We start from the raw sequence: 26,039 nt of genomic DNA, 5'->3' as shown, positions 1-26,039 counted from the left end.
GGGCATTCCTACGTGTTTGCTGCCCTTTTCTTTCTAGATGGCAATTGTCACAGATTTGGAAGGTGCTCTCTAAAGATCTTTAGTGAATTTCTGCAGCGCGTTTTGTAAAGGGAAGGTGATGGCTTAGTGGCTTTGTCATTAGACTGTTAAGTCTTACCTGGTCTGGCCTACATGTGACTCCATACCCACAGCAATGTGGTTGAGTCTTAACTGCCTCTTGATAAGTAGGGATGAGCAATAAATGCTGACTTAGCATTCACTTACTGTGAACAAATAAATCAAAAGGTACCACGCTGTTACTACTGAGCATTGGTGGTGGGGGTGGGGGCGGGGAGCTGAAAATATTTGGATCAGGCGCCCATCATGTGGGCTGCTTTGTCCTGGATGATATCAAGGTTCTTGATGTTGTCAGAACCGCACTCACCCAGGCAAAAGGGGAGTATTCCATTTCATTCCTGACTTGTGCCTTGTAGGTGGTGGGCAGGCTTTGCAGAGTCAGGAGGTGAATTACTCACTGCAGTATTCCTAGCCTCTGATCTGTTATTGTAGACATTGTGTTCATGTGGTGAGTCCTGTTCAGGTTCTGATGACACCTAATTCCAGAGAATGATTTTTAAACATGGTCGAATACACACTGACGTTTACTGTGGGGTCCAGTGCCAGCCAAGTTCAAGACCCTGAGTGCACTGCCTGAGCTAATGGTTAAAGTATACAAACTTTAGACTGTGCTAGCATGCAAGGCTAGAGGTGAAGAGAATTTTTACAAGTAAGGATTAAAGGTAATCTATCCGAATAAAGACACTAGTTACAACAAAAGTGAATGAATTGACAGTACATGTAGAAGTAAATGGGCTGGGTCCAATTGCCAGAATGGAAAAAGACAACAGGATGACCAAGATTGGGAACTGAATACTCCAACAGTATTTGACATTTAGAAAGGCCAGGTTTGATCAGGGATAACCAGCAATGGCTTTGTTTGAGGGTGATCATGCCTAAAAAATTTGGCTGAATTTTGAGGTGGTGATCAGCCATGTAGATGAGGGGAGTGCAGCTGAATTAGTTTATATGAAATTAAGCAAGGCCTTCGACAAGGTCCCACATGTGAGACTGATGAAGTATGTAAAAGCATATTGGATCCAGGGTGATTTGTCAAGTTGGATCCATGATTGGCTTCGTGATAGGAGGCAGAGGGTGTTGGTAGTAGGCTGTTTGGGTAGCTGGAGGCCACTGTTCAATGGTGTACCACAGGGATATCTCCCTTATTGTGAGAAATATAAAAAATTCAGAGGAGAATGCTGGCGAGGCAGAGGACATGATCAGCAAGTTTGTGGATTACATTGAGATTGGTAGGTAGGACAGATTAGTGACACGGTCAAGACAAGGATGTACTCAACAAATGGTACAACACTAGGAAGCTCAGGAGGAACAGCGGGATCATGGGGAGCTTGTCCACAGATCCCTGAAGGTGGCCGGACAGTCAACAGAATAGTTAAGCATAGGAGAATACTTGCCTTTATCTGTCGTGGCACAGATTATAAGAGCACGGAGGTGAGGTTGGAGCTGAATAAAACTTTGGTGAGGCCCCAGCTGAAGTCATGTGTGCAGTTCTAGTTCCCACACCATAGGAAGAATGTGACTGGACTACAGGGGGTGCAGAGCACATAGCATCTGATGGAGCAGATTAGCTAACAAAGTGAAGCTGGATAAGCTCATGCTGTTTTCTTTAGGCAGAGGTACAAATATGTAAACAGATAATGGAAAGGTGTAGGAGAAACAGGGTGGTGGTGATGGGAGATTTTAATTTTCCCAACATTGACTGGGATTCACTCAGTGTTAGGGGTCAAGATGGAGCAGAATTTGTAAGGTGTGTCCAGGAGGGTTTTCTAGAGCAATATGTATGTACTCCAACTCGGGAAAGGGCCATACTGGACCTGGTGCTCGGGAATGAACCCCGCCAGGTGGCTGATATTACAGTAGGGGACTACTTTGGAAATAGCCACCACAATTCCGTTAAGTTTTACAATACTCATGGACAAGGATAGGAGTGGTCCTAAAGGAAGAGTTCTAAACTGGGGGAAGGCTGACCATACCAAGATTCGGTAGGATTTGAGGAATGTAGATTGGGAGAAACTGTTTGAAGGTAAATCCACATTTGATATGTGGGAGGCTTTTAAGGAGAGGTTGATTAGTGTGCAGGAGAGACATGTTCCTGTGAAAATGAGGAATAGAAAAGGCAAGATTAGGGAGCCATGGATGACAGGTGAAATTGTGAGACTAGCCAAGAGAAAAAAGGAAGCATACATGAGGTCCAGGCGACTGAAGATACACGAAGCTTTGCAAGAATATCAGGAATGTGGAGCGAATCTGAAACGAGGGATTAAGAGGGCTAAGGGAGGACATGAGATATTTCTGGCAAACATGGTTAAGGAAAATCCCAAAGCCGTTTATTCATATATAAAGAGTAAGAGGGTAACTAGAGAAAGGATTGGCCCACTTAAGGACAAAGAAGGAAAGTTATGCGCTGATTCAGAGAAAATAGGTGACATTCTTAACGGGTACTTTGCATCAGTATTAACCAAGGAGAGGGACATGACGGATGTTGAGGTTAGGGATAGATGTTTGCTTAGTCGAGGTCAAGTTGACATAAGGAAGGAGGAAGTGTTAGGTATCCTAAAAGACATTGAGGTGGACATGTCCCCAGGTCCAGATGAGATCTATCCCAGGTTACTGAGGGAAGCGAGAGAGGAAATAGCCGGGGCCCTAACAGATATCTTTGCAGCGGCCTTAGACACGGGTGAGGCCCCAGAGGACTGGAGACTTGCTAATGTTGTCCCCTTGTTTAAAAAGGGCAGCAAGGATAATCCAGGTAATTATCGACCGGTGAGCCTGACCTCAGTGGTAGGGAAGCTACTGGAGAAGATATTGAGGGATAGGATCTGTTCCCATTTGGAAGAAAATGGGTTTATCAGTGAAAGACGGAGATTGAGGGGGGACCTGATTGAGGTCTACAAAATCATGAGGGGTATAGACAGGGTGGATAGCAAAAAGCTTTTTCCCCCCAGAGTGGGGGGCTTAATTACTAGGGGTCATGAGTTCAAAGTGAGAGGAGGAAAGTTTAAGGGAGATATGCGTGGTGGGTGCCTGGAACGCATTGCCAGTGGAGGTGGTAGACACAGACACATTAGCGTCTATTAAGATGTATTTGGACAGGTACTTGGTTGGGCAGGGAGCAAATGGACACAGACCGTTAGAAAATAGATGACAGGTTAGACAGAGGATCTTGATCGGCGCAGGCTTGGAGGGCTGAAGGGCCTGTTCCTGTGCTGTAGGTTTCTTTGTTCTTTGTTGAACCGAATAGAGGTGTAGAAGATTATGAAGTGCATGGATTGGCTGGATAGGAAGGAGCTGTTCTCCTTAGTCAAAGGGTCAATAACTAGGGGGTATAATTTTCAGTTGAAGGCAGGAGGTTTAGACAGGGTATGAGGAAACTGTTTTTCACTCACAGGGCAGAGGAGGTCTGGAATGCACTGCCTGGGAGAGCAGTTGAAGCAGGAAACTTCACAACCTTTAAACAGTACTTGAATGACCATTTGAAATGACACAACCTTCAAGGCTATAGGCCTAGTGCTGGAAATTAGGATGAGTGTAAATTTAGAGGTTTTCTTGGGCCAATTAGCCAAATGGCCTCATTTGTACAATGTGACGCCATAACAGGCAAAAAGGAATAGGTAGTGCGATAGTGCTGTCAATAAAGGATCAGATCAAGAGATGAGCAACAGTGAGAGTCTTTGATAAAACATGAAGGTACAGAATCTTTCATGGGTCCATAATACAGCAAGAGGCAGCAAACATTCACAGTATTTTGTAGACAAACAATGATGGCTATGTATGGCACAATAGAAAATCAGGTAGTGAGGCCTGCATATAACATCAGTCATATAGTAATCACATGGACTGGGTATAACTAAAAAGCATTACAATCAGGGTAAATTCCTGGAATCCATTCTAGATTATTATATTGAGAAAAAACCTAAACCACAGGTTATTTGAGATCTAATTAGCTCATTCTCAGTCCGTGATAGTAATGTAGTAACAACATAGAAAATACAAAAAAAAAGGCCTTTTGGTCCTGTAAGTCCACTTCACCTAGAGACTAGTGAGTCAGTGGTATTCACTACTGCAGAAAACAGCCAAGGCCAAAACACTATGGTTTCAAGGAGGAGTTGGATACAGCACTTGGGACTAAAGGGATCAAAAACTTAGAGGGAGAAGAGCAGGATCAGGCTAATGAGTTACATGATCAGCCATGACCATAAAGAATGGATAGCAGGACTGATGGGTCAAATGGCATACCCCCATGCCTACTGGGATGGCACAGGGGCTCAGTGATTAGCACTGCTCACTCAGTACCCAGGACGTGGGTTCGATTCCACCCTCGGATGACTGTCTGTGTGGAGTTTCCTGTGTCTGCATGGGTTTCTGCTGCGTACTCCAGTTTCCTCCCACAGTCCACATGCACATTAGGGTGGATTGGCCATGCTAAATTGTCCCATCGTATCCAGGGATGCGCAGGCTTAGGTGAGTTAGCTACGGGAAGTGCAGGGATGAGGTAGGGCAGTGGGTCTGGGTGGAATGCTGTTTTGGACTTAATTGTTTTTTTTTGCAACAGAAAATTCCAAAGGCTCCCCACTCTCTAAATGAATAAATTTCTCATCTCAGTCCTAAATGGCCTACCCTGGTATCCTTAGACTGAGATCTCTGGTTCTGGACTCCTCTTATAATCAGAGCTGTCTTGCTTTGTCCTGTTGTAATTTTATAGATATTTATAGGAGATCTCTCCTCATTCTTCTAAACTCCTGAGAATATAATCCAATCCAATCTGATCCGTTCCGATCCAGTCTCTCCTCTTATGCCCACCTAGGAATTAGTCTGGTAAACCTTCACTGCACTCCCTCCATCACCAGAACATCTTTCTCCAGTTAGGGAGACCAAAATAGCACACAATACTCCAGGTACGATCTCACTTGCATCCTGTGCAATTGCAGCAAGACATCCCTGTCCCTGTACTCTAATTCTCTCCCTATGAAGGCCAAACCATTTACCACCTTCAGTGTCTGCTGCACTTGCGTGTTTATCTTCAGCAAATGGTGTCCAAGCACATTCATGTCTCATTGAAAAGTGATAGATTCAATGAACAGACAACAATCTGCCTTCTTGTTTTTGTTGTTTGTAGCTAACTCTATCTTGCATAGATGTGCCCACTCTCACAACTTATCCAAATCACACTGAAGGATCTCTGCTCGTTTCTCATAGTTCAATCTCCTGTGTTGTCAGCAAAAGTGAAGAACTTGCATTATAACCCCTCAGCTAATTGTGAATAGCTGGGTTCAAGCAAGGATCTGTTTGCTGGCCAGTTCTCAAGCAATGACAGTGACTCTAACCTGCAACCCCTAAATTTTACATATGTGGGATCTCATTGGTGCGAAGCTACACTAAATGTGTGGCAGCAATTAGGTAATAGCTCTTAATAGTAATTCTTTGCTGTAAATAATCCACATTCCGCTGAGGGACCAAAACACAGCAGAAAAGATAATCCAATAGTGACTAATAAGAGGAGTTCACTCCTGACTTGTGCCTTGTAGAAGGTGGGCAGGCTTTGTGGAGTCAGGAAGTGAGTTACTCACCACAGTATTCCTAGCTTCTGACCTGTTCTTGTAGTCAGTGTGTTTATGTGGTGAGTCCAGCTGAGTTTCAGGTCAATGGTAATCCCCAGGATGAATAGGGGACAGTGATGATAACACTGTTGAGAGCCAAGGGGCAGTGGTTAGATTGTCTCTTATTGGTGATGGTCATGTCCTGGCATTTCTGTGGCACAAATGTTACTAGGTACTTGTCAGCCCAAGCCTGGATATTGTCCAGATCTTGTTACATTTGAACACGGGCTGCTTCAGTATCTGAAGAGTCACAAATGGTACTGAACATGGTGCAATCATCAGCAAGATCCCTACTTCTGACTTTATGATGGAGGGAAGGTCGATGAAGCAGCTGAGATGGTTGGGGCGAGGCCACCACTCTGAGGAACTGGAAGTAATACCAACCACCCCAGCAAACCAAGGCATAAAGATAACAAGCAGGGCAGAACACAGATACTTCACTAGATGCACACAGATGATGTTACCTAGCAGGGTGACGAAACGTCTGCAACCAAACCCACCAGCTTGGCGAGCACGTCTACAACCTCTTGCTCCCCAGAGGAGCTCGAACAGTTCATCCACTTCACCAACACCTTCCACCCCAACCTTCAGTTCACCTGGGCCATCTCCAGCACGTCCCTCACCTTCCTGGACCTCTCAGTCTCCATCTCAGGCAACCAGCTTGTAACTGATGTCCATTTCAAGCCCACCGACTCACACAGCTACCTAGAATACACCTCCTCCCACCCACCCACCCACCCTCCTGCAAAAATTCCATCCCCTATTCCCAATTCCTCCGCCTCCGCCCCCACGATAAGACATTCCACTCCCGCACATCCCAGATGTCCAAGTTCTTTAAGGACCGCAACTTTCCCCCCACAGTGATCGAGAACGCCCTTGACCACATCTCCCGTATTTCCCACAACACATCCCTCACACCCCGCCCCCGCCACAACCGCCCTAAGAGGATCCCCCCCTCATTCTCACACACCACCCTACCAACCTCCGGATACAACGCATCATCCTCCGACACTTCCGCCATTTACAATCCGACCCCACCACCCAAGACATTTTTCCATCCCCACCCCTGTCTGCTTTCCGGAGAGACCACTCTCTCCGTGACTCCCTTGTTCGCTCCACACTGCCCTCCAACCCCACCACACCCGGCACCTTCCCTTGCAACCGCAGGAAATGCTACACTTGCCCCCACACCTCCTCCCTCACCCCTATCCCAGGCCCCAAGATGACATTCCACATTAAGCAGAGGTTCACCTGCACATCTGCCAATGTGGTATACTGCATCCACTGTACCCGGTGCGGCTTCCTCTACATTGGGGAAACCAAGCGGAGGCTTGGGGACCGCTTTGCAGAACACCTCCGCTCAGTTCGCAACAAACAACTGCACCTCCCAGTCGCAAACCATTTCCACTCCCCCTCCCATTCTCTAGATGACATGTCCATCATGGGCCTCCTGCACTGCCACAACGATGCCACCCGAAGGTTGCAGGAACAGCAACTCATATTCCGCCTGGGAACCCTGCAGCCATATGGTATCAATGTGGACTTCACCAGTTTCAAAATCTCCCCTTCCCCTACTGCATCCCTAAACCAGCCCAGTTCGTCCCCTCCCCCCACTGCACCACACAACCAGCCCAGCTCTTCCCCCCCCACCCACTGCATCCCAAAACCAGTCCAACCTGTCTCTGCCTCCCTAACCGGTTCTTCCTCTCACCCATCCCTTCCTCCCACCCCAAGCCGCACCCCCAGCTACCTACTAACCTCATCCCACCTCCTTGACCTGTCCATCTTCCCTGGACTGACCTAACCCCTCCCTACCTCCCCACCTATACTCTCCTCTCCACCTATCTTCTTTTCTCTCCATCTTCGGTCCACCTCCCCCTCTCTCCCTATTTATTCCAGTTCCCTCTCCGATGAAGGGTCTAGGCCCGAAACGTCAGCTTTTGTGCTCTTGAGATGCTGCTTGCCCTGCTGTGTTCATCCAGCCTCACATTTTATTATCTTGGAATGCTCCAGCATCTGCAGTTCCCATTATCTCTGAGCCAATCTAGTGTCTCCTTGTAACTCAATTTCTCCATCCCAGGTAACAACCTGGTGCACCTCCTCTGTAGCCCTTCTAGTGCTATCACATCCTTCCTATAGAGAGGTGACCAGAACTGTAGTCCACCTGCAACCTTAACAACACTCTGTACAACTCCAGCATTTACCTCCTTGCTCCTGATACAATTTCTATTCACAGCAAGTGTCTCATGTGCCTCTTTAACAATCTTATTCACGTGCTCTGCCAAATTCAGGGATTTGTGAATGGGATAGATAGGGTGGACAGTGACAGCCTTTTTTCTTAGACAGTGAGGGCTAGCAAGAGGGGGCATAGTTTTAAATTCAGGGGTAATAGATATAGGACAGATGTCAGAGGGAGGTTCTTTACTCAGAGAATAGTAAGGGCGTGGAATGCCCTGCCTGCAACAGTAGTAGACTCGACAACTTTAAGGGCATTTATATGGTCATTGGATAAACATATGGATGATAATGGAACAGCATAGGTTAGATGGGCTTCAGATTGTTGCACCAACCTGTGAAACCATCAAGGGCCGAAGGGCCTGCACTGCACTGTAATGTTTTATGTTCTATGTTGTGAACAATTACCCCATTAATGGTGAATAATTCCTGCGTTCCTCTGAGCTACTCAATGAACTGCCATTCATTAAAATACTCCCTCAGCTTGTTTCTTATTAGGGAGCGCATCACCTTGCACTTGAAGAAGGGTCTAGGCCCAAAACATCAGCTTTTGTGCTCCCGAGATGCTGCTTGGCCTGCTGTGTTCATCCAGCTCTACACCTTGTTATCTCTGAACACCATGTGCTATTGCCCTACCCACCTGAACAACGCTTCCTTAGTTTCCTTTCACCAACAACCTGCTCCTTTGGTATTCATCACTCTTAACAGTCTTACCATTGTCTGCAAATGTGCTTAACATTCCCATATAATTTACATACATAACTAAATATTAAATGTGCCAGTGCTGATCCTTTTGGGAGACCGGCCTGTCCCCTGCCGCTCCTCTGGTTCCAGGAGGAAACCCCAGAGTCGGTGGGGCAGGGTGGGGGTGGGGGAGGGGGGAGATCACGCGGGATCCGGTCACGCTGGAGTACAGAGCCACCACAGAGAGGATGGGCCGAACGGTATCCTCATGCGTCAATGCCCGTAGGGCCCGAGGCCTCAGTGAGTGTGTACTATCCCGCGGCACGAAGCAGTGACATTAGCAACAGACTGAGCTGTATCTCTGGGCCCCTCTCTCACTCACCACAACACAGTCAGACGCCGCCATGTCCTCTCCCTGTCCCTCTCCCAAAGGCCCCGCCTTCTGACACCGGCTCCCGCGCCATCAGCCAATCACAACCAACCACTCCCACGCCACGCTGGCCAATCAAAGCCCAGATATCTCGCGCCCTCTTTTCTCGCCATGACTGGTCTACTCATTTATCACGTGATAGCACCGGTGCCAGCTTGGAGCCTATTGGATCGTGGCAACACCACAAGCCCCGCCCCACGGTTGGGTGTAAGCCGTTCAGCCCATCGTGCCTGGAGCTGACCTTTCGGTCGAACAGCTTACTCCCTGCCATTGACCTGGAACCCCATTGAGTGCTCTCATCGCCAGACATTGCAAAGACCGACCATCCTGTGCCCTCCCCATCTCTAAAAATACAAAACAAATAACTGCAGATGAGCAAAATAAAAAGTACTGCACATACTCAGTCGGTCTGTCAGCATCTGTGTCACTTTGTTTCAACTCCTTACTGCATCCAATCAGAAACATCCTCTCAACATCTGTTCTGTCAAACCCCTATCAATGGCAGGAGATGGTGACGTGATCCAGAGAGCCTGGGTCTGCAGTCATTAGCTCAATTATTTTAATTCACTCATGGGACACAGGTGTCACTGGCGGGGCCAGCGTTTGTTACCCGTCCCTGGTTGTCCCTTGAGAAGGTGGTGGTGAGCTGCCTTCTTTAACCACTGCAGGTTAACACACAATGCCCTTAGGGAGGAAATTCCAGGATTTCAACACAACAACAATAAATGAGCAGCAATATATTTCCAAGTCAGGATGCTGAGTGGTTCGGAGGGGATCTTGCAGGGGGTGGTATTGCCATGTATCTGCTGCCCTTGTCCTTCTAGATGGAAGTGGTTGTGGGTTTGGAAGGTGCTGTCTGAGGAGCTTTGGTGAATTTCTGCTGTGTATCTTATAGACAGTACACACTGCTGCTACTGAGCATCGGTGGTGGAGGGAGCAGACGCTTGTGGATGTCATGGCAATCAATCGGGGCCACTTTGTCCTGGATGGTGTTAAGCTTCTTGAGTGTTGTTGGGGCTGCACTCATCCAGGCAAGTGGGGAGTATTCCATCACATTCCTGACTTGTGCCTTGCAGATGGTGGACAGGTTTTGAGGATCCAGGAGATGGCTAATTCGGTTTAGGTCTACAAAATCATGAAGGGTGTAGACAATGTGGATAGCAAGAAGCTTTTTCCCCCAGAGTGGGGGACTTAATTACTAGGGGTCATGAGTTCAAAGTGAGAGGAGGAAAGTTGAAGGGAGATATGCGTGGAAAGTTCTTTATGCAGAGGGTCGTGGGTGCCTGGAACGCATTGCCAGTGGAGATGGTAGACAGACACGATAGTGTCTTTTAAGATGTATCTGGACAGGGAACAGAGGGATACAGACCCTTAGAAAATAGATGATGGGTTTAGATAGAGGATCTCGATTGGCACAGGATTGGAAGGCTGAAGGGCCTGTTCCTGTGCTGTAATTTTCTATGTTTTTTGTTCTCAGATTCTTAATCTCTGACTAACTCTTACAGTTACAGTATTTTAATGGCAAGTCTAGTTCAGATTCTGTTCAATGGTAACCTTAGGTTGTCAATCGTGGTGGGGGGGGGTGTGTGCCATTGAAAGCCAAGGGATAGTTAGATTCTTTTTGGAGATGGTCATTGCCTGGCATTTCTGTGGCACAAATGTTACTTGCAACTGAAGATTGTTGCAAATGCTTCAACCTTTTCTTTGCACTGATGGTTGGGCACTCCTATCATTGAGGATGAGGATATTTTTGGAGTCTCTTTCTCCAGGGAGTTGTTTGATTGTCCACTACTGTTCATGATTAGATGTAGCAGGACTGAAAAGCTTAGATCTGATCCATTGTTTGTGGAATCATTTAATTTGTCTAGCTCAAACAGGACGGGACAGGGTCAGCATTGGTTTATGAAGAGAATTCATGCTTAAGAAATATAGTGGAATTTTTTGAGTGTGTAAGCAGTACATTGATGTGGAAAAACCAGTGGAGGTGATGTATTTGAATTTTCAGAAGGCTTTTGATAAAGTCCTTCATAAGAGGCTAAATGACAAAATGAATGCTGATGGGACAAGGGGTGATACATTCCTCAACGAGGTTATTGTCTCATCCACAATCCAAGCCCACCACCAAAGATATATTTCCCTTCCAACCCCTATGTGCCTTTCATAGGGACTGCTCACTCCGTGACTACCTTGTCTGTTCCACAATCCCCACTAACCCCACCACACCCGGCACCTTCCCCTGCAACCGCAGGAAGTGCTGCATATGCCCCTACATCTCCCCCCTCACCTCTATATGAGGCCCTTGGACAATCTTTCAGCATCTGACAGGGCACACCTGTACATTCTCCAACCTGGTGTCCAGCATCCATTGCTCCCAACGTGGCCTCCTCTACAGCAGTGAGACCAAACATAGACTCGGTGACAGATTTGCGGACTATGTTATAACCAACAACACCTTCCAGTCATGAACCATTTTAACAACCCACTCCCACTCCCCTCCCCCTCCTTGGGTGACATGTCCATCCTGGGCCTCCTCCAGTGCCACCATGATGCCACGTGGAAACTGGAGCTATAACTCCTCATATTCTGCCTCGGGAGCTGACAGCCCGATAGCTGAACGTAGAATTCACCAGTTTCTAAATCTGCCCCACGCCCAGCCTCATCCCATGTCCAACTCTCCCTCTCATCCCTGCCTCCTTGACCTGTCCATCTACTTCCCCACCTATCCACCCCACCCTCCCCACTACCTTACCTGCATCCACCTATTTGCATTGAGGTAGAGGAGCACATATTGGTTCAATGTTGGAGCAGACTTTAAGGAACAAATTACCTATTTCTGCTCATAGTTTCTATGGTCTGTTGTTTGCTGTTTTTCCTGTTTGGCAAAAGAGAAGTAATTCAATCCTGGGGGATTGCCTAAGGTGATGGAATGTGATCTAATTAAACAGCAGAAAAGGCTCAAGCAGCTTTCCCTTGGTTCTAATGCTTTTGAGGTATCAGCATGTCTCCATTTCTTGCCTTTTGAGCAGTCCCATTGCTCCAGCATTGACAGCTGTGCCTGAATCGTAAAGTCTGGAATTCCAACCCTAAGGCCTATTAACTCCAAACTAAATTAACAACAGCAAATGACCAATATTGGATGGGCTTCACTGTAGAATTGAAAACAATTCCTGAATTCATAAACTGGGATTTAGAATTACAATGCGGGGGTGAGCTTCACTGTAAACAAATTTCTTTTTTCTTGAGAAAATTCGAATTGTTTTCAACAAGCAGAAAGAATGTTTATGATTCGGAACTCAAGCTTGTTACTGGCTTAGTTAATGAGTAGATTTAAAGTAGAGATTGGTAGATTTCTGATTAGCAGTGTTATGGGGATGGCAGAGTAAAAGGCTTGGAATTGCTCAATCATCCACAATCACGTTAAAAGGTGCAGCAGGCTCAACACTGAATGGTCAAGTGCTATTCCAATGCATGAAAGGGTGTAGATATACAGTCATTGAATGTATTCAAGATAGTTCAACTTTTAGACATTGAAATCAAGGATCTGGGGCTGGTGGAGGAAAGTGAACTCCATGTTGATAGCTTGCCATTGATTTACTGAATGATACAGGATGAAACTGAATGGCCCATTCTTGCATTTCACATATGCTGCCAACAGCTAGCATGAACTCACCACTTTTCTATACTGAATCACTAAACTGTCAGATTGTGTCTCGGCTTGACTAGTCCAAAAGAAATGCCGAAACAATTTCACCCATATATAAATTTTGGGCCATCTAAAATTCTGCTGCCCGTATCCTAACTTATGCCTACTTTGGTTCACGCATCACCCTAGAGCTCACTCAGTTATAAACTCAGGAAAATAGGAACAGTCAGGATAATCTCATGAAAGGGAAATTGTGTTCAAGCAATGTATTGGACTTCTCTGATGGAGTAACATTTGCTGTGGTTAAAGATGAGTTTGCTGATGTACTATGCTTGGATCTCCAGAAGTCGTTTGACAAGGTTCTACATAAAAAGTTATGAATGTATGAGGTAACATACTATATGGATAGAAGATTAGCTGGCTGCCAGAAAATAGACTATGAATTTTGCTTTCTATGATTGGCAGGATATGATGAGCAAGTGAATACATTATTATTTATATTAGTCTTCACCTGTGTTGAATGAATGGTTAAAAGATGTTCACTTCAGCAGAAAGAATGAAAAAAATTTCTTGTAAAAGAGGATGCATGCAAAATTTGGAATCGCTGAGGTTTCCAGGTGATCTAGTGCATGAGGGATAAAAAAAATTGATTTGCAGTTTGATCAAATGTTTAAGGCTAATGGAATGTTATCCCTAATTACAAAAAGAATTGAACAAAAAAAAATTATTCACATATTCAGGGCAATGATGAAACCACATTTCAAATATTGTGTAGATTTTTAAGGACAGCTGGAAATAAATTAGAGATGGTTCAGAGGAGACTGACTGGATTGACACATGGAAAGTCCAGGTGAATCACAGGATGCATCTGCAGTTCTTAGCTGCCCTCTGATTCACCCAGAGATCGTGGAATTCTGGGAGACATTGCCACAGTCATCACGACTGAGCAGGTGTGATAGAACCTGGTGTCAAGGTGAGGTTAAACATAAAACACTATGTAAAGGGGTTGGCAGAAGAATGTACCCAATGCTGCCCTCACACTAAAGGCTACATTAAATTGTGCATAGTCCCTCAGTATACAAACACCAAGTGTCACTGTGCACTGAGGTTCTACCTGTCCTTGGTGTTGCAAAGAATGGGACTGGCCTTGCTGCTGTGGAACACTCCAAGTAGTTGGACCATTCTCAATCACCTGACATTTACAGAGGAAAAGGAAAACACCATTGATGACAAGTCCATCAGGAAGTGATCAGCACACAGCATCCTTGAGGCCCTGAGGGAAAAGACAGGGTTGATCCCCACGTGTGGTTCCCTGAACAGACTGTCAGTCATTTGGCAGAATGCTTCAGCACCAGGACTTTTCAACAAGCATCAAGACATTGCTTGGCTGATGGTGAGAAGGGCCCGAAACGTCAGCTTTCCTGCTCCTAAGATGCTGCTCAGCCTGCTGTGTTCATCCAGCTCCACACCTTGTTATCCTGAATGTATGCCTGGTTGGTCTGTGCCACGACATGCTGCTGTCGAAATGGTTCTGTAGAGTTGAGACTGTCACACACCTCCTTCTGGAATGTCTTTGCAAAGGAAGGCAGAGGGAAGAGGCAGTGGTTTTTGCTGAGGCTCGTCCCAAAGAGTTCCGTGACAGAGGACTCTGTGCTCTATGGTTTGTTCCTCAGAATGTAGGCCAAGACAACATCAGTTGTGGCTCAAAGGACCATCAATTTGGTGAAAGATGCTCTTTGGTCTGCCTGAACTTTGTTGGTCTTCCATAACAAGGAGTTGACCCCAACTGAGTGTTGCAAACTGGCACATTCCAAGGTCCAGGACCAAGGGATATGCTGATGGACACAGTAAAAGGTTGGGACAGCTACCAGCAAGTAGCAGTGGGGGGGAAAACCACTGTCTGAGGTCTTCCTGCTGAAGGTGCATAGGGGTCCATTCAGTTGTCGAACACTCCTAACGTGTCAAATATATGTGAATATTAGTATCGTACACGTGAGAGAGGTCTTCGGTTTGTGAATAGTCAATGTTCAACGTTTGCACATTTACTTGATATGCAACTGTGGAGAACAGAACCACTTTTCGTGAGTTAGGTAAAAAGTTAAAAAGCAGGGCCTCAAGGGCAGTGATCTCTAGATTACTCCCAGTGCCACATGCCAGTGAGGATAGAAATAGAAACTAGGCCAGATGAATGTGTGGCTGAGGAGCTGGTGTACGGGACAGAGTTTTCAGTTCTTGGATCATTGTGATGTCTTCTGGGTTAGGTGTGACCAATATGCTTGTGTGCGGATTTGCTCATGTTACCTGGAAGGATTTAAACTAGTTGGGCAGGGTGTTAGGGTGTGTTGGTGGGAGCACGCACGCGTGTTGGGGTGGGTGTGTGTGTGTGTGGGTGTGCGCGTGTGTGTGCACGTGTGTGTGTGTTGCTAAGACAGGAGCCATTGAGAAGTCAGGGGAAAATACATTAGCCACCAGGCACAAGTTTACTATTCAGGATAGCCAGGGGCACAGTAAATCTGAGCGACACAGGATTGGAAGCATTGTTTAATGGCACGGTGGCTCAGTGGTTAGCTCTGCAGCCCCACAGCACCAGGGAACCGGGTTTAATTCCGGCCTTAGGTGACTGCCTGTGTGGAGTTTGCACATTCTCCCTGTGTGTGTGGGTTTCGTCCAGGTGCTCCGGTTTCCTTCTATAGTCTGAGGGTGTGCAGGCTAGGTGGATTGGCCATGCTAAATTGCCCATAGTGTTCAGGGATGTGTAGATCAGGAGGGTTACAAGGTCTGGGTGGGATTTTGAGGTTGGGTGTGGACTTGTTGGGCCGAAGGGCCTGTTTCCACACCGTAGGGATTCTATACAAAAAAGGAAGGAAAAGGCTTCTGGTGTGAAGTGCATTTATTTCAACACAAGGCCTGATTAGTAGCGCAGATGAGCTCAGAGCATGGATTAGCTCTGGGGACTGGGATATTAGTCATAACAGAAACAGGGCTGAGAGAAGGGCAAGACTGGCAACTCCATGTTCCAGGATACAGAAGCTACAGGTGTGACAGAAGTACAAGTGAGGAGGGTAAGAGAGGTCATAACAAGTACTGAGACAGGATATTCTTAAGGGTTCATCAATGAGGCCATATGGTTTAGAACACTGAAACAAGGAGGGGACGGTCACTCTGCTGGGACTAGACTGTAGACCCTCAAATAGCCAGCAGGTCCTAGTGGAGCAGATGTGTAGAGAGATTGCAGATACCTGTACGAATAATTGGGTAGTGTTTGTTGGAGTTTTTAAACCTCCTCTGTATTGACTGGCCATCCACAGTGTAAAAGGCCCAGACTGTGTGGAATTTGTCAAATGTGTCCAAGAGAGTTCCCAAAAACTAAGTAGAAGGCCCTACTCGGCAACACAACCTCCTGTTAGGAAAGGAGGTTGGGAAAGTGGCTGAAGTGTCAGCTGGAGAGCACTTTGGGTCCAGTGGCCAAAACTCTTAGTTTTAACACAGTTATAAAAGAAGATAGGACAGGTCCATAGGTCAAGGTGCTAAACTGGAGCAGGGCCAGTTTTGGGGCCATTAGGCAGGATCTAGCAGATGTCCACTGGGTGCATCTTTTTGAAGGAAAAGGAATGACTAAGAAATGGGAGACTTTTAAAAAGAGTGTGGTATCGAGTGTCCTGGGACAATGTGCGCTTAAGCAATGTTACACCCAATATCAATCTTTCCAAGGTCTTGACTATGAAATTCCAGTGAATCTGCAACTACAATGATGAGCATACAAGATCAATCGAAGGCAGATATACTTTTATTAAAAACATTCAATGACTAAGTGTTTTAGACAAAAAGTAACACAATGATACTTCAAAACTAAAAATGCTAAACACATTTAAAAAAGGGAATGTGGCAACTTTTTCTTGGTATTTTGTGTCAAACGTCAAAGGCAATTTTATCTCCACATGGATTCAAAGCTGTAATACCCAATAGTGAGCATTTCACATTTTCAGTCCTAACTTTGAGTAAGCATTCCATCACTGCATGCAAACAGAATCACTATTATACACTTACTGCACAGGGCAAAAAAGAAACGTTCATTTAAACATTTTGCAACTGTGTCCTACAGCTACTACAGAGCAAAGTTTCAGGAAGAAAGGGGAACATTTCCAAGCACTCAAAAAAGTGTCAAACATAACAAGGAGATGAACAGATACAGATTATAAAATAGGTTCAAGAGCGACCAGGCCATATACATCACCAGAAACTGCAGGATTTATTAACAGTACAGTTTTAAAGAAATTCACCAACATTTGTGGCAAAACAGCTCCTTTAAGGGGCAGTTTAAACACTCAAAAATGCTGATGCACCATTTGGCATTGAAACCTGATTAGGTTTAAAATGTATCTTTGCTCGAAGTTGATGGTGAATGTGGGCTATCTATTCTCAAATCCAGTGGCAATGCTTTGTGAATTCCTAAAATTTCATCGATTATGTGGTCACTTGATAAGACCAGCATTTATTATCTATTCTTAAAAAAAAATTCTGAAGTGGCACCAGACCTTATTCTTGAATGTTATTTTGTAGCAGTTTGATGTCAAGTCAACTGAGTGACTTGCTTGGTTATTTCACTGGGTAATTAAGAATCAACCACATTAGTGTAGACTGAAGCCTCAATGTTTCAGATCAGACAAATACAGCAGATTTCCTTCCTCAAAAAGGGCTTCAATGCCGAGTTGGGTTTTTACAACCCATAGCTTTATGGTGAATTTTACAAATTTTAAAACTAGAGTTCAAATTCAGATGAGGTTTCGGTTCACATTCTCCGGATTATTAATTCGAGACTCTGGCAATAACAACCCACGGAACAAGTGCACTACTGAACTTGCTTTTACAGAGCAAGACAACCAACACGTCATTAACTTCACCTTTTCCATTAAGGCTGGCATACAATTGGTAAAACAGTTACGAGAGAAGCTATGTACTACAATTGAGAAACAAAGCAATCCAGAGAGTCTGGAACCCTCTGGTATTTGCATCCAATGAAACGGTTTTAGTTAAAACACTAAAATCAACAAGGGTTAAGAAATACTTTTCCCCATCTTGACTGGAAAGATTAAGTGGCTACAACCAAGCTACTAGAAACAGTCAGAAGATTTGCCCCACTCGGATGGAATGACAATTACAGTATAGTTGAGGATATGATCACAACAAAATTCATATTTAAGGCACTTTCATGACCTTTAAATATAAACCTTGGATTTGCACAATTTTTAAACAAGAAATTGGTTTTCAATGTTTTCAAGATTAATAAAAATGAACTGGAAACAAGCTCATTTGCAGATTGCAGTTGGTAGATGTCATTTTGCCAGTACACAATCAGTTTAGAGAAAAGGAAATCACAGTGGTGGTACACAGGAAGGGAAATTTGCACCAACCAATGCTTTACAGGTGATACTATTATAGGAAGAGAAGCATATCAACCCTCCACAAATTTTTATCATGCTACAGCCCAAAAGGCAATCCAGATGCCTTTCACAAATTGTGTTGGCTATATGGTTAACACATGCTGCTTTCTTTTTGTACATTTTCATTACATCTCCTTTAATCATTTCAATTTACAAACCCAGTGGTTAAAATAACATAACAACATTCCCTATGACCCCAAAGACCAGGTTCAAATAACGTGATCAATCCCCATGTAGATTAGAATCCATATGATTCAGCTCAATAGCCCCCAAAAGGATAATCAAAGGTCATTCTCTTGCCAACGCTTCCTCAATATCATTGTCAGCACAAAAAGTGGAAACATGGCACTGCCCCATTGGGGAAAAAAAGAGCAAACTGTATTATTGCTAGAAGACTGGAAAACAGCAAAATGCATTACCTTAGTGCACCAGCGAGCAAAAACATAACGCAAACAAGAATCACTTGAAAAGGCAGAAGTCAATTAGGATAGAGGAAATGAAACAGTAACAGCTTCTACAGATTTCACAAAGATAAAGGGACACAAAACAAAGATGATAACACATGGAACTAAGCAGAATAGAACATGTGGAAGAAGATGGCAGCAAGCAAATTTTAGCTAAGTTTCTTATACCAAAGATGTTTCATGGTTTTGGGGTCAGGGACAGGAGACTGAGGAAATTCTATTAAACGCTGCAGGTAACATTAAAACAGGTAGGTGTGGCAGCTGTAGTATATTTCGGCCAGGACTATGAAATGATGCAAATTGATATGACAAGATATCAGCCATGAGTCAACGTAACTCAAAGAGAAACAACCTCAAAAGGAGTAGGCCTTTGAATGAGGTACCAATCCTTCCATGCCCAGGCTTGCAGGTCAATAAAAATAGTAATCAAAAAGCAGCATTAAAAATAGAAAGGAGATATATTAAACAACAGTAGTTTGCAGCTGGAGTACTGAATCCAACCTCCACAAGTTCATGTCTGATCTATCACAATGTAAGGCAGAAAATGAAGAATCACTGGGATGTTCAAAATGGAATTAAAGAACCCGAGGCAACACAGCGTGAAGCTGGATGAATCCAGCAGGCCAAGCAGCAGAGGAACAGGAAAGCTTCACGTTTCAGGTCGGGATCCTTGAAGAAGGGTCCCGACCCGAAACATCAAGCTTTCCTGCTCCTCTGATGCTGCTTGGCCTACTGTGGTTCATCCAGCTTCACACCGTGTTATCTCAGATTCTCCAGCATCAGCAGTTCCTACTATCTCTTAAAGAACTAGGGCCTGCTTTGCCCTGGACAAAAAATGCAAATGGTCTGACATTTTTCAGGAATACAAATTGTGACAAGGCGGCGAATAAAAATAAACAATTTTCACTGTTGGCAAGCCTAATAGGGGTCACAGATTAAATTTTTTAAGAATCTAAGGTTTGGAAAAAAACACCCTTGACAGAGGGCAGGTGGAATCTGTAATTAGTTCACAAACAATGAGTTCGTTTCAAAATGCGTAGGACTGTCAAATATTAGAGTCAAATATTAAAAGACACAGAAGGAGTGAGGGATGGGGGTGTGGGGAGATGAAGGGAAGATTGAAGAGAAGCCTCAATGGGAAATAAATACAAATGCAGGCTGAATACTACTAGCTGATTTAATGGTAGAGCCCAATGATTGACACCGTGCTGTAACATTCTTTGACTCAAATTTTAATTTTTATTTTCATAAGCTGTATAGATATTGGAGGGGAATATTGGTTAGCTGGATGGCTGCTTTGTAACATGGAGTGAACCAATAGCACGGGTTCAATTTCCACACTGCTGAGGTTATAACGTAGGCCCCTTCTTCTCAATCTCACTCTCACGTGAGACATGGTGACCACTTGGTTAAACCACTGCCAATCGTCTCCAATCAGACAGCAGCTCAATGGTCCACTGGGACTATGCAGCTGTTCCTTTTAGAAACTGGGATATTCAGCTTTCACTTGCCTCCTTTCAGAGAAAAAAAATCCCAGATCTGTGACATCTCTCAGTCACGCAGGCGAAGAGCAGGGAATCAGACACATTCTGAACGGCACACTTGCTGAGGTGAACAGGACAGGGATCCTATGCTGCTGATTGGTTTATTGGTGCCAGTGACTTAGTGCAGTGTTGTGAATTGCTTTTACAAAGCAGTGAATATATTCAAGACCCATTCTATTTAGTTTCTGCGCAATGCCATCATGGTGAGTCAGGGAGGCAAACATAAATCATTTTCACTTGTGGTCTTATCCAATTCTGAAAGACAGAACAGATTAACCCACAAAAGGGGCTTGCAGTAGCCTACTCTAGTGAGAGAGAATTAGAAATAATTACTGGGGCAATATCAACAGAAAACAACATTTGAAGTGTTGATTTTATTGGCTTAGAGCTCAGAGGAATTTCTGCATTTCCAGTGCACAGATATATTCCTTTCATCCCATATTCCCACCTGAAGAAAGCAATCAGTAGATGAAGATATACTTCCAGCTATTCTTCTAAGGTAACTATAATTGCAACAATTGCTCAGAGACAACATGTACATTACAAAACACAACTGAGTTTCCATTGGAAGGTCATCTAATGCATTAGGGGTAGTGTCCTTGACTCGTAACTAGAACTCCACGTTCAAGGAAGTTGACTTCATAACTTGGCAAAATAAATGACTACCAACAAATAAATCCATCCTCGGATACCAATGTCAGTTAACAAGAGGAGAAATTCCTGGTCAGCCACGTAACAGAAATAGGAACCTCTACCATCACTAAACCTAACTCCAGGCTATAGTAGGAATGAAAAGATATGCGTAATGCTAATAGCAATATGGACCCCATGAGGTGCCAGGTGATCAGATGGCCAATGTGGATCAGATTGGTGCTAACAGTACAGAATCTATCCCTATTCTGGCTGGGACAGATTCAGGACCTGCCTCCTTTCCTGACTTGTGGCAAAGGTCATAGGGTTGTGCGTCAGACAATTCCTTTGGGTACAGAACTCAGTGTTACATTGCCTTACATAGAATCAGTACTTTACTTACCACATCTGACAGTTTTGTAATGCAAAATTAAAAAATGCATACAATCAGTTGCCCATTTTAAACAGAATAATGTAACACCCAGAAGCAACTATACACAATCTCCGATTCAGGATGTTTGTAGATTTTTGCAATCAACTGTTCAGATGTGTTACATAGGCAGTGCTTAACAATCATGGCTCAAGGTACCATTTGAAAATCAGTCATCTGCACCTAAATATTTATTTCATCACACTAATTTCCTGCCTTTTTCCATCTAAAAAAGTGTTGGCTCCTTATTTTCTCTGATCACATTCCACCATGTTGTCAAAGTTCATGCGACTGCAATTGCAGGTGTCTCAGCTACGATCCTGTTTGTACTAAATGTCCACATTTGCAAACCCAGTGAGGGTCACCTTCCTTAACTCAGCAACTGCAACTAACTCTTGCATTCATACAATGGCCCCAGCTTTGGTAAAATCTTTCGATCCCAATGCTAACTTTCGAACCAAGTATATAACCGAATGCATTGCTTGGCTTGGTCTTCACTGGAGCAACTTGCTGAGCCACTAAGAGTTCTCCTCTGCACTTTCCTACCACAGGCCTAGTTAACAGACAGTACAGCTAGCAAGTTTTGAGAAGATTTGTAGCTCAGATTGAGGTTCTGGATGTGAGTTTGCTCGCTGAGCTGGAAGGTTAGTTTTCAGACGTTTTGTCACCATTCTAGGTAACATCATCAGTGAGCCTCCGACGACGCGCTGGTGTTATGTCCCACTTTCTATTTATCTGTTTAGGTTTCCTTGGGTTGGTGATGTCATTTCCTGTGTTGCAAGAACTGTGACAAACACTACATTGGACAAACTGGCAGAAAGCTAGCCACCAGGATACACGAACATCAACTAGCCACAAAATGACATGACCCATTATCACTAGTATCCTTACATACAGATGAGGAAGGACACCACTTTGATTGGGACAACACATCCATCCTCGGACAAGCCAAACAGAGACACGCCAAACAGAGACACGCATGAGAATTCCTAGAAGCATGGCATTCCAACAGGAACTCCATCAACAAACACATGGGCTCCAAATCAATCTACCACCCTTTGAGAAAAAGAACATGAAATGACATCACCAATGCAGGAAATGACATCAGCAACCCTAGGAAACCTAAACAGATAAATAGAAAGTGGGACATAACACCAGCGCGTCGTCGGAGGCTCACTGACGATGTTACCTAGAATGGTGACGAAACGTCTGAAAACTAACCTTCCAGCTCAGCGAGCAAACTCACATCCAGACAGTACAACTCTTTACAGCTGACATATGAAACAGCCTGTAAAGAATTATTGCTATTAAAGATCGATTTTCATACGGGTAACAGGAGTAAGTAGCAACACAAACATAGCTTTGGAATATTTCCAGGGTAACTGAGTTTTGGTCTTGGATCTGCAACTTTAATCTAACTCATTAACATACTGTATACTTGCATTTTCTGGGGCTAAGGAAAATTAAGGAATGCAGTTTCTGTCCCCACCATTGCAACACTATTTCCATTTGGTGCTGATTATTTTATTTGTAAATTGATATTATAAATGCCCCTCAAACAAAGGAACAGAAGGCCACTCAGCCCCTTCAGCCTGCGTGCCCCTAGTCAGACAAAGGCTGAAGCAACTGCAATTAGCTGCTAGATGATCTGATATATCCTCTTTGTGCAAGAGCACTTTTTAAAAATTATTATTTGTATCAAAGATGGCACCACTGAAAGGCAGCCATTGTAAAAACTTTTCACTGTACTCCTATACTTTAGCATTGCAGTACAAAGGACAATAAAGGATATTCATTGTAAAGAAAACAGACAAGAATTGACTGGAATTAGAAGAATAAACATTTTTGGCTTTTCAACTGGTCTGAGGATATGGCCGGAGGCTTGCTGGGGCATGAGGCACTCTGGAATTAACACAAACAGGATACGTGAATAAGCTGGTCTGCATCAATACTGGGGCTTCAACAGGAATGAGGAAAGCAAAGGAATGCCTAAGAACTGATTTTAAAAGTCAGTGACTCAGTACTCTTAAAAACTGAAAAAAAATGTTGTTAAAGCTTTTCATCTTGCATCATCAGGAGGGATGTAAGAACACATAGCTTGAGAAAAGTGGCACTATTTGTTGGGAAGTGGACTCTGATTAGTCAACGTGTTGTAATGGAGAATTCACCAGGAAACAGTCATCTTCCATGTTTTTATTGTAAAAGGCACAGTGCCTGGACATACTGCTTTCTTGTTCACAGAGTTCAGGGAGCATTAAGTAAGCTAAAAGTTATACTAAGCAGGAGAGTGCACATAGAAAGCACCCTTTTCTCATGTGGTGTAAACTGCTGTTTCTGATCAAATTTGCATTTGTGATCTCGATACATCAAGATAGATGAAACAAGCTCTGTTTCTTACCAACATTTGATATCTACCACCAGGCAGCTATTAATTTCATAGGTCTTCAATTCTGATCTGTTGTATAGTCTTGCATATAACTTGGAACCCACTATTTGAAATGTGTCACAGCAAAATCTAGTGTAACAAACAGCAGTTTTTCCTTGAGAGGCATAATTTAAAATCCAATGCTTATGCAAGGGTATTTTTCTTGAAAATACTAAAGCCAGTATGTTTACTTATTCTATTTGTGTCTTGCTACATTGTACATGACACTGAGCTTGTCTCTTCTGTAGTGCAATTGCTAACAAGAAAAAGGCAATTAATGATTTTTGGACAGTGTAGAATTGTTTTGGAAAATAAAATTTTCTGTGCTGTTTTGGTTAAAGTCAAGACCACAGAATAAAGCACAATAAACCATGGATGACGCGCTGCTGATATTAGTCACAGTATGCTATGGAAAAGTAAAGCAATTCAGAGGAAACAATGACTTAGACTGAGAATGTGTGGTAAAACCAACATAAAAACATCCAACTTGACAAGCTAATAAAGTGTGAAGCTGGATGAACACAGCAGGCCAAGCAGCATCTCAGGTGCACAAAAGATGCTGCTTGGCCTGCTGTGTTCATCCAGCTTCACACTTTATTATCTTGGATTCTCCAGCATCTGCAGTTCCCATTATCTCTGATACAACTTGACAAGCTGTTGAGCACATAAAAAATGAAGGGCATTCAACAATCAGATCCATTTTGGCATCAAATTAACAGAAGATACTCACTTCTAAAATGTTTAGCCATCCAGATCCAAAAGAAAAAACTGATTTAAAGCAAGACGACAGCATATCCACTGCTGACACAATGACATCTCTCTCACACCTAAATTTAATATTTCTTCCTGGCAGCTACTTTATACTTTGAGAGGTGACATATTTAAAAAAGGTACCAGACTATAAACAACAATGTTTACTAATCAGTAACAATCTAATCCTAAAAACTTTTATTCTGAAGCCCTAACTTTGATAAGGGAAACTACAATCACAGGAAGAAAATTAAGATGGAAATAATGTATTCTGTGATGTGAACCTAGCAATAGTCAAAACCACTCATTTCCATTATAACATTTAACACAGACTTCAACATCGAAGCTAAACCATGATTTCATTAATAATGCCATTTATACCAGTATGTTTGACGAGGCCGTGATTAGCTGGCCAAGTTAGGGATTAGCATTTGCACAGAGTTCAGTATCAGTCCTACATTTCTGAAAAAGTTTTGTTATGCTTTGAATTTTAAAAAATGCCAGTCGTATGCTCTTCAAAGAGGGACACCACCAACTGTGAACTGATGTATCTCATTGCATCCTAGGCTTTTATCAGGTGTTCTCAGATTGAGCAGTGCAAATTGGGGTACAAATCATTCCCAGGCAGATGTCTGGCCAATATGAGCATAATACACCATCAGGACTGAGAACAGGACTACACCATTATGTAGATTCATCTACTGAAAACTGGGTTGAAACCATCAGTACATATTGTTTAGGACTACCTCACTGTTTGCTAATCAAGATGTAGTGAAACTACCTTATGTTAGATATTGGAGTGGAGGTTTTAATTTCAGCGTTTATTTTTGAGCTCCTCTTGTTTGATGTTGAAGTCCAGAAACACCCGAAGGCACGTGCTCGAGTGGATTAAGGTGTTGCTCCTTCTCAAGGCCCTCGTTATGCAAAGGTGTAGCAGGTCAGCTTGTGCCATCTAATCACAAATTCAGCAAATCAAAATTATTTCCATTTTAATTCAGAAGGCTGTAATAAAAGATATTCTAACTAATCCATTTTATGGCATCTCCCCATCAAAAAAAGCAGGTATATTAGCCGTGCCATTTCATTACACTGTTTCTCTTCCTTAGGAGGAGGAACATTGACAGAATAGAGATTTCTTGAAAGATCTTTGGATATTTTCTATGCTTCTCACAAGTCCTTTATCATCTTGAGCACAATGTACCAGCCTCATCTACTCAGTCCACAGGCATTTTCTTGGCACTTTTCTGTATCCAAGGCTCAGTTAGTTTTTCTGTTTAACATAAAGGGGGAGAAAAACAGTTGGCCAAAGTTATTTGCATTGCAATCTGTCTGACAACCCATACAACATGCAATATTACCTCTAGAGATTCAGGCATCCATTAAATCAGAAGGAATTTGAATGCATTTTTCTATACCTCTTCTAAGACCTAATGAACAAACAAAAGACGACTATTACTTATAATGATTTCAAACTTAGCTAATCTGCTATCAGCACTGATTAATACGAATGCCCATGACTTCATTTCTCCAATGAATGCCAGGAGAAATTCAGTATTTCACCCAAATCCTCAGTCCCCATATTAATACCAGTAACAAAAGGTATTCAGACACCACTGATCCAGACAGTCCAGATTCATCACCTATTAACC

The 26,039-nt window shown here is 43.6% G+C and overlaps 2 protein-coding genes across 8 annotated transcripts in view; both read right to left on the bottom strand.

Annotated features, from left to right (window-relative positions):
* The window catches only part of hprt1 (hypoxanthine phosphoribosyltransferase 1), a 64,209-nt gene extending 55,137 nt beyond the window's left edge, over positions 1–9,072 (bottom strand). For both annotated transcript variants that reach the window (XM_048544644.2, XM_048544643.1), the window contains exon 1: positions 9,016–9,072. In XM_048544644.2, the coding sequence (XP_048400601.1) occupies positions 9,016–9,039 (24 nt within the window). In that variant the 5' untranslated portion in view covers positions 9,040–9,072. The remainder of the gene's footprint in view (positions 1–9,015) is intronic.
* A 15,135-nt stretch (positions 9,073–24,207) lies between these two features.
* phf6 (PHD finger protein 6) overlaps positions 24,208–26,039 on the bottom strand; it is a 54,160-nt gene continuing 52,328 nt past the window's right edge. For 5 of the 6 annotated variants that reach the window (XM_048544836.2, XM_048544838.2, XM_048544837.2 and 2 more), the window contains exons 12-13: positions 25,749–25,817; positions 24,208–25,660 (exon numbers count right to left, since the gene is read on the bottom strand). In XM_048544836.2, coding sequence (XP_048400793.1) covers positions 25,800–25,817 — 18 coding nt within the window. In that variant the 3' untranslated portion in view covers positions 24,208–25,660; positions 25,749–25,799. The remainder of the gene's footprint in view (positions 25,661–25,748; positions 25,818–26,039) is intronic. The other variant, XM_059651302.1, reaches the window with a different exon arrangement.

Source organism: Stegostoma tigrinum, chromosome 15, assembly GCF_030684315.1.
Source record: "Stegostoma tigrinum isolate sSteTig4 chromosome 15, sSteTig4.hap1, whole genome shotgun sequence".
Taxonomy (NCBI): domain Eukaryota; kingdom Metazoa; phylum Chordata; class Chondrichthyes; order Orectolobiformes; family Stegostomatidae; genus Stegostoma; species Stegostoma tigrinum.
Note: the sequence above shows the minus strand (reverse complement) of the source record. Positions and strands in the feature narration are given on the sequence as shown.